The sequence below is a fragment of the Larus michahellis genome, chromosome 2, assembly GCF_964199755.1.
Source record: "Larus michahellis chromosome 2, bLarMic1.1, whole genome shotgun sequence".
Lineage (NCBI taxonomy): Eukaryota > Metazoa > Chordata > Aves > Charadriiformes > Laridae > Larus > Larus michahellis.
This window is the reverse complement of record NC_133897.1, coordinates 147954614-147964051: the sequence shown is the minus strand read 5'-3', so window position 1 is coordinate 147964051 and position 9438 is coordinate 147954614. Positions and strand designations below refer to the sequence as shown.

General features: G+C 37.1%; 1 protein-coding gene across 50 annotated transcripts in view; it reads right to left on the bottom strand.

Annotated features, from left to right (window-relative positions):
• Window positions 1-1763: 1763 nt before the first annotated feature.
• The window catches only part of RIMS2 (regulating synaptic membrane exocytosis 2), a 503494-nt gene continuing 495819 nt past the window's right edge, over window positions 1764-9438 (bottom strand). For all 50 annotated transcript variants that reach the window (XM_074577608.1, XM_074577599.1, XM_074577598.1 and 47 more), the window contains 5 exons: window positions 6657-6798; window positions 5218-5330; window positions 4365-4466; window positions 3304-3443; window positions 1764-2863 (listed from right to left, as the gene is read on the bottom strand). In XM_074577608.1, the coding sequence (XP_074433709.1) occupies window positions 2645-2863; window positions 3304-3443; window positions 4365-4466; window positions 5218-5330; window positions 6657-6798 (716 nt within the window). In that variant the 3' untranslated portion in view covers window positions 1764-2644. The remainder of the gene's footprint in view (window positions 2864-3303; window positions 3444-4364; window positions 4467-5217; window positions 5331-6656; window positions 6799-9438) is intronic.

Genomic DNA, 9438 nt, shown 5'->3' with positions numbered 1-9438 from the left:
CAGGCCTAATCTGCCCTTTTTTTTTTCCCCCCAACTGTAATTCCTTTTAACTTTTTAAAACGTACTATATACAAGACAGCAGTGATCACTGGAATAGTGCTATTTACATGACTAAACCATAAGTAGAGTTGCAGACGTGTGAAAATTAAAAAAAATACATTAATTTTTTTAAAATAAATACTGCATAATGACAAGTATGTACAAACCTTCCATGCGTCATGTCCTTGATTTTAAAATTTGAAATAATTTATATAGGACTATGCATACAAGAATGTGTGAGCGCATCTCACAGTATCAGGAAAATGGTTATGTATTTTTGTTTAATATCCTAGGGGATATTGTAGACTGCATGTAAGTAGTATTTATTTGCTGCTGGTAGACAGGTGTCTAAATTATTTCAATAAATAGAATTTTACCAGTCTGTCCATTAACTTAACAATAATCCATTATATAAACTCTGAAGACAAGACACAATCTTGATTTCTATGATATTGCACAAAGTAAAAGGCATTTTAAGTGATACTGTTATTACTTTTGCCCTCTTATGAGGCATGTACAATTTCTTAATGGGAAACTTTAATAGATTTTCAAATAAAATCAGAATAATTGTGTGTGGCCTTAAAGGTAAATGTAATGTATATTTCAAAAATTATTGCAAGGTTTCAATATTAAACCTTAAATAGGTATTAAAGGCATACAAAGACCCAGAAAAAAAGGATATTTTGTTATTGAATGTTAGCCAGTTACATTCCCTTTAAATAATGCAATTTAATGAGAAGCTTGAACTTGCAGCACCACCCAACGGTAGTTACTGTCTGCTACAAAACCCAGGGGTTTGAAGATCCATTGACTGCAGAGAGGGTTCTGGTAATGGTGTCAAATAGCTGTCGGAGTGGTACTGATAAGCTTTCTTTAAGGCTATTTTACGAACCAAAGATTTGACTCTTTCAGACTGATATTACTTATGTCTTTTGCAACACAAATGTAGTTTATGAAAATTGAACTTTACAGCAGAAGAACTGTACGAATTATTAACCTTTGTTGCTTTTGTAATCTCAAAAATGTAGCAGTTAATTTGGTTTAGTGCAAATAAAAGTGTTTAAATTTATTTCCTAAAAATCAACCAGGTACTTGATTTTTCCTCTTTCCGAAAACCTTCAAGAAATGATAGTTCAACCTTTGAATGAAAGATGCTGGTGCTGAAAACAAATTTATTGAAGACATCTTACAATGGCCACATGATTCCAGTATTTTGCTGTAGAATTCAATTTGAAGGTGAGAAAAAAATGAAAATAAGTTACCATGCACTGTACAATAAATTGCAAAAAGTTCAAATATCTTCTTTATCAAATACATGCTGAATTACATTAATGTACTCCCAAGCCATGTTGCAAAATCCTTTTCAACATGCTTGAAAAAAAGTAAGTTCTTAAACAATATTTTTCTCAAATAATTCAGAAATGCAGAACAATCTGCAACCCTGAACCAAATATGGGGCATAAGAGCGTAATAAGTCAAAAGGTAGCCATTTCAGAATATGATGATCATCCTGGGAGGTAGAGGGGGAAAAGAGCAAAAGGAAGAAGGGAGACTGGGAGGAGAGATAGAGAAAGGAGGAGGTAAAAGAAGTGTACAATTTGCACATTATGTTGAACTTTACAAGGCTTGTACCTTTTACATTTAAATAAATTTAATATATTACACTTATTTCTTGTCACATAAACAGAATTTTAAATATTTGCTAGAAATTATTTTTTATTTTTAATATACGTCTGCAAAAATACAGACCATGACTGGTTTAAAGAATGATAAACGTGGTGTGTCTTTGTATCACCCTGTTGCATTCTCTTCCCTTTAAAACCATGCACTAGTGAAATTTATTTTTAAAAATAATATAAATTGTTGAAAATGGCTGATTTATTCTTTTTTTTTTTTTTGCAAGTTGCAGCCCCAAGAAAATAATTTAAGTGTTCAGCTAAATCTGTGTCCATGCAAAAAAGTTTCTTTAATTTCATACAGTACAGTATATCCACAGAATTTTATTTTTCAGAGTCCATCACATCTGGGTTTTCACTGTATCTATAGCTGGAGGTATGAAGCCCGCTGCTTTAAGTCTTGAACCTTTCCAGTATGAAGAGTTTTCGGATCTCAAGCAACTGTTTCAAACAACAGTTGACTTTTCCAGCATCCTTACATTCTTCTTTTCTTCCAATGTCTGCTAATCCACGGACTTGTAACATGGCTTCATGGGAGGGTAACTCCATTTCTGTGGCATAACCAAGCTTTAGGAGGGGAGGGCAGATAAATAAAGAAACGGGAGCAACAGAACAGATATGCCATTGAAAAGGACTTTTGTTGCATGAAACAGATTGATTCTTTTAGTTTAGTCCATGGCTTCAGATTGGACCAAAACTGAGTGTCCCTGAACTCCAAACCTATCAGTTCTTCATGACTTCAGTCCTTCACCTGAGGGCCTTCTGTAGGGCACAATGTGTGCAACTTCCTTGAGAACACAGGATCGCGTTGCAGCCCTAGAAACAGGCTCAGAAGACACAACATTAAGCATGCAGTGTTACCAGGGTTTGCGACCTGTAATTTTATTTTTTTTGTAACGCTGGTTGCTATGACAACAGTTTCACAGCTGCTATGAGCGAGAATACGAAGGTCCTGTTGAACTTTCAAGAGATGATTGGGAAGCTCTTCTAGTCAGAGGAGCTAAAGTTGGGTCTACTAGGGAAGAAGGAGGGAAGAGTTTGAACCACCCAATCACCATGTTGGACAGGTCCAGTTCATCTAAAAGTATCTGTGCCACTCCCATAAAGGACTTGTGATCCATACGTCCGTAGTCTCCCCAAACAATTATCTGTTAGCAACGGAAACACAAGAAAATAGAAACATTTCAGCAAAAATTATGAGAGATCCAATGTAATTCTTCAAACGTCTCTGCTTACTTAATTATAGTAAGGAATGAAATATTTAACTGCTGATTTAGTTCTGTGTATACTAACCACGAGGCAGCGACAGAAGTGACCTGGGCAGTAACAGAGCAGTTATCCATGATACTAAAGAAAGCCCAGTGAGAGAAGGAGCCCATACATATAGTAGAGGCAAAATAATCTAGAACTAACTTTTGCTCAGCACTTTCTACTTGCATTGACAGTTGTTACTCTAGTATTTATGTGCTCAACAAGCGTTAGAAATAGCAGAATTGTCAAATGAAGCATGAAGGGAAGTTTGAAACTCATTCAATGAAAACTGTACATGCGACATTTTCAGATTCAGAAGAATATTGATGCAAATTACCTGTAAAACTTTGCCTTGGGGACTTTCTTCAAATGATAGAAGTTGCTGATAAAGCGGTTCCAGCGTTTTTCTTGCTACCTTTGTTTTCTTTTTGGCTATGCAGACTCCATTTTCTAATAGATACACCTTTACATATGGTGCTTAGAAGAAAGAAAATAAAGAACAGTAAGTAAAGAAGTCCAGATTTTTTACATAACAGATACAATGTTCTATCACCATATGATAAAATCTGCCATTTACTGGATATATAACTTAAATGAACACATTTCCACAAGCAATACTAACATTTATTCCCATGCAAAGCAGCCACGCATTTTCTTTACTTTTCTCTCTGGTATAATTTTTTCTTTACTTCGTTTTATATGTCTCTTTTGCCATGAAACAATTCAGATTTTGACCTGGAAAAATCAGATATTCCTATATATAGTATCCCTATACTGTACAGTATGCAAAATAGGCCTATTAAGTAAATGAATGTCTTGCACTGACTTTGGTGAGATTTGGATCAATGCTCCAAATTGTTAATAATTTAAAATTATCTACAAGGTGAAAATCAGTGAAGAAAAGACTCTGACACAATTTCCATTTTAGCAGAATAGCTTGCTAAAAATACCATTATATTGTCCTTTTCATGTAGTGTTATAGGACACCATATTATAAAATAAGCAGTAAGTATCAAACACTGGTCTACTTTTCAACTAGGTACCTATTCCACACCTCTTGTTGATACCCTCTTCACCCCTAAGATTCCTATATCACATGTTCAGTGCGTACTTTCCTTTCTGCCCCATAACGAAGGATGTATTTGTCATTACTAAAATACATCAGACACCAGTCTGATTTTTTTGTTTCCTCCTGAAGTAGGGTTGGTTTTTTGCACCTACCGCAAGCTTGTATACCATTTCAGTACATTTTGCATTTCGGTGTACAATACTGTAATCTACTGACATGTGAATTGCTAAAAGTTTACCTAATCTGAACAGTATAGCCTCAGAAGGTGGGCGTTTGTTGGATTTTTCTGGGAGAACTCTGCTCTTGTTGCTAAGATTTTTCGTCCTTACCTGGCAGTGTCTTTGAACCTGGTTTTACAACAAGGCCACGAGCTCGGATTATTTCTACTTCCAATTGTCCTTTCTTGTCCATCATTCCCACTTGGATATCTCCTAGAAAAGGAAAAGAAATCCTGGCATTGTAATTCAAAAATATCTAAATGTATGAAAAGCTATGGGAAGTTCCAGGATGAATACATGACGGCTTGTATCCCCTGCATTCCACCAGTAAGTATGATCGGGATTTTAACACTACTAGATAACTTAATATGTAGCCTCTTCACTGCTATTTATGTTAGTAAACAATTAAAAAAACCTGCAATAACACCTTGTCTCCCCTTTCTCATGCCCCTATCACTTATTAAAATGAAATTACTTTTTGTCTTAAGAACTTCAGATAAAAAGGCAGCAAGGAAATTAGTATGAAGCAGCTGTGTAAAACTGCTTGAAATTTCTTCACCATGCCTCTAGTTTAGGACAAGGTTTGAAAAGATACTTACTAATATTAAAAAAAAAGCTGTAAGCACAATAACAACAGATACTTTGCACCTAAATTCCCATTTTTATTCAATACTATCCAAGTGATTCAGAGAAAGAATTTATCTCATTAGCCACATTTTAAAGATGGAAAACTGAAGAAGAGATAAAAAACTGATTTTTTTGAAGCACCTTTCTACTTTTGAGTGTCCTCATGAGCATCCACAATTATGTTTAATTTTGGCTGAGGTTACGGTTTTGGTCTTAACTGAGCTGTTCAAAGCCACATGGGAAATCCATTTTTAAAGAATGATAATCTAGATAATGTCTATGTTCTAATTACCAGACCTAGGAGATTATGCTATATCTGTAGGACATAAATGCTTACCCATTGATGGTGTTGCCAAAGTCTGTCGCCCTACAAGCTGGGCAGGACCAAGTCCATCCAGAAAATCACTGAACTGGCTGTCTGCAGCCAACCTCACACCAGGGAAAATCAAACTAAAAAATAATGTTGGAAAGAAAATCAGTAAATACACTTGAATTTACCCTTTTTTTGTTTTCTAGATAATTTGCATTTTTGGTACTACCGCTCACAAGGAACTTACTTACACTGAAAAGATTACAAAACAATTAGTGTCATTTTCAAAACTTCCCAGTGTTTGACAAGCAGCAATTCAGCCTCCAGCATATAAACAAACAGGTGAAGGAAGCGTTAATCCTCACTGGATCTAATTTCCACATTAATATGCTCTTTTTTCCCCAATATATTAAAGACCACTGTTAATTATTGCAGTATTCATATGAGACCAGTTCAGTAAGACACTAATGCCCTTACCAGTAATTTAGTTACATGAAGGTAAAATTGCTCACATTTCTCAGTCAACATGAGCTCAATGGATGGATGCCAAATGGATCCAGTAAAATCATTGCATTAGACTGAATACTGGTCACTATTTTTCAAATCCCCTTTTAAAATCAGCATTCATTATAAACATTTTGTTAAAAATGTCTTTGAGAATGACATATATTCAATAATGGAACTGAAATCCATTGTGGCAAATTACCAAAGTAACTTAAAATTCAAATTCTTGCCATAAATTATCTGTGACCCATTACAAGACAACAAGAACTAATGAGATTTATAATGACCAACCGTAAATAAATGTCCGTCTCACGTGCATATAGTGCATCAACTTGGGCATGTAAGATATATTGTCCAGTATAGGTGTACAGAAAAATCTTATTGTGGATAGTGATACTCATGGCACTGGATGATGTCACCCAGTGCCGTGAATATCACTATCCACAATGAGATTTTTCTCAGCAATGTCTTGGACATACCACTCAGAATTCTTTAACCTGGGCTTTTATGAAAAGCATGATACATGACAGTCTCATACTTCTGCCTAGACCATTTCTTCAGGATTAATTAGTAGAATCTTTGAAAAAGTCTTGGGCCCAGCAAATGACGCCTGGAAATACTCTGGAACTGCTTTGCTCTGCAAAGCATCAACGTATCCAAGGAGTTTTGAGAAGAGAACCTGTCTTTTTTTGTGTTTTATGCGGTGCACTGTGCCCACTTCCCCTCCTGCCACACCGCACACCGATGGCTCTGAGCCACCAGCTGCCTTTTCTGCACTGCAGAAATGATCCTCATCCTTCCCGCATCAACAACCAGAGATTCTTTCGGTCACAGGGGAAGACTAGCTAGTGACATAGCTTGTGAAAGGAATTCTGACTGAACAGGAGCGCTCTCCTGACCCCTGCCTAACTGCCGGTTTCATGGGGAAGCACCCGGTAACCACAGTAATAGCTGCTGCTTACTTTCCCTCAGAGCTGTAACTGTTCATGCTCCCATCCGTCGACTCCCGGCTGGCCTGACGGGTCATCCAGTTCCTCATCTCCACGGCCAGCCCTGTCTCAGTGCTCCTCTGGACGGTGCTCCGCAGCTTCTTGCCCCCTGCTTCTGCGGAGACAAAAGAGAAGCCCCCATCGCACCGTGCCACCGCAGCCGGCCGGCCCTGCGGGCAGCACACCATCGCTCCTCCTGGCAGAAACACTCAGAGCCAGAAATTACGGACCTGTATCAAATCTTTCATTTTAAAATTACCATTTTTTTAATACTAGGCAAGCAGCATCGTAAATCTCTTTTACTGGACCTTGGTTCTGTCGCTGCCTGCTTTCCAAGGCAGACAACAGCATACGCAAAACACAAGTCTGCCCACGGAGGTAACCAGATTTACATTATCCGTAATCCAGTGTGTTTAAAATGTTTTCTCTGGATGAATACATCCCTCTTAGGAATTCAATTAAAATGTTACCATTATGTCAAAACCTGCTACGTCTGAGGAATGTTCTAATTCAGACGAATTATTTGGCTTAAAAACATTTGGTCATTATCTGCTAAATCAAGTTACGGATATCCATTAGCGTGGACAGTAGACAATAAATCAAGAACCCTTCCCATTCTGTCTTCTCTATTCACCCTCCTCATATTTCACTAGCTACTTTAACTTTTCATCTAGAAAATACAGTATTGACTTTTATGCACAATATGAAACTTTATTACCACCTCCACGACTAACAATTTTTCTACCTGCCTGCGTAGTTTAATTTTATTTGTAAAAACAGCAAAGTGACAGATAGCTGAGTATCAGACAAGGGAAAAAATACTCAATATAGTAGCATTTGACTGTAGGAATTTTGATCAAGACCTCAGCTGGAATTTATATTGAAAGCACCACCAAAAAAAAAAAAGAAAAAGAAAAGAAAAGAAAGAAATTAATAGGAATAAAGCCTCAGTGTTTCTTTCATGAATATGACAGTCACTCCATTTACTTTCTGACTTTAAATGCTGTTCCCAATTCTGTATTCCAATTTCTTTCACCTTTTCAATACCCTCCTGACTTCAGCACAGAGATATACTGATACTATGAAAGAGGAATAACTCTAAATGTATACGACACCAAATGATACTGGAATTCTTAAATGTTGATACAATGAGGGTAGAGTATATCCAAGATCCCAAGATATTTAGGGACTCGCCCCTCTTCTGCAGGGATTCCTAGCCTCTGCTACCCTTTACATCTCTGGCTCATCGTGTACCAGAGGACAGAAGCTGGACCTGTGGGGTCGGTGAAGCTCTAGGGATTTGAGAACGGAAATGAGAAAGGCAGGAGATTGTACTGGGACAAGGACTCTCACACCCTGAGGAGGACATACGAGCTCAGGGGCTGGCTTATAGTAAGAGGACCTGCACCCTCCAGGGAATAGGAGAGGGACATTGATTTCAATGTCCCCACTACGTGTCACCCTGTCCTACAGGCTGCAGTGTGGGTAGAAATCTCCCAGGAACATACCTGAGGCCCTTGAGTCACAGATAAAGAACATGGGAATTTTAGTGAAGTGGGAAAGAGACATCCAAAACACCTTGAAAATCCACTGGCCCCTTGTCCAGAAAGATTTAATAACACTGAGACATTTCTATAACAGTATCATGAGTGGTCCAAATCATATTGCTTATTACAAGCCTTCTATGCATTCCTTCAGACCATAACTTTTAATCAGTTCATAAAGAATAACAGAAGTAATAATTTTGCTCTAGAACTTCAGCTACCCACATGAATTTAGTACGCAACAGAGGGAAATATTTTTTTCACTATGTCAAAACTACTTCTGAAAATTCCCATCAATATCTGCTGCAATAAATACAAATAGAAAAGATAGAAGGCTAACATGACATACGAAAAATGAAGGGCAGAAGTCAACAATTTCATTTCTATTGGGTTGTACTGTTCCAAGTGTCTGCTGGTTTTATGATTTATATTAAACTAATGAAAGCTGGCGCCTGACTTCCAGAGTTGTTCTAAAATCCAATCATTCATATCAAAGAAATATTCCCATAAAACTGCCTGGAAAAAATTGTGCTATAATTTTGTAGAAAAGGTACACTGTGTCATAGTTACATGTGAAAGGTTCACAACTCCTGAAGGCCCATGCTCTTTTCATTAAAGTATTATTACAGGATATTACTCTTGCGTTGTAAGAGCTCTTGTGATTAGTAAGCATTAATTTTCGTTCAGCCTTGTTGAATGGTAGTCATTCTCCGCTCATTGTTGCAAACATGAATTCCCCCATGCAAATTTAATGGAACATCTCCATCTTGCATGGTTCTTCAATCTTTTTATATCATATCTTTCAAAGATTTTGGGGTTTGGGATAACTATAACTTTGAATATGTGATGTGTGAAGGAGTATATAGTAATTTTCATTAATAAGTAAGGCAGATCTTTTTCTGAATTGTAAGTCTGTGTGCCTTCAATCTAGCAGAACATTCACAGAAAAAAATCAACACATCTGTTGCACATCAATTTACTGAGAAATCAAGGCAGAACTGGTGCAATTGCCTTTCTAGCCTCCATAGAGGCACATGTGTTTCACCAGCTGTTCCTAGCATCCCTCTGAACCTTATTTCTGAGCAGTTTTACTTTCCTGCCTTCATTTTAACCGAAATAAGTGCTCTGGTTCACACGAAGACAGGCCAACAGCTGAAAAGGTACAACTTTGATACAGCGTGAAAGTTAGACATGCACAGTATATCCAACTT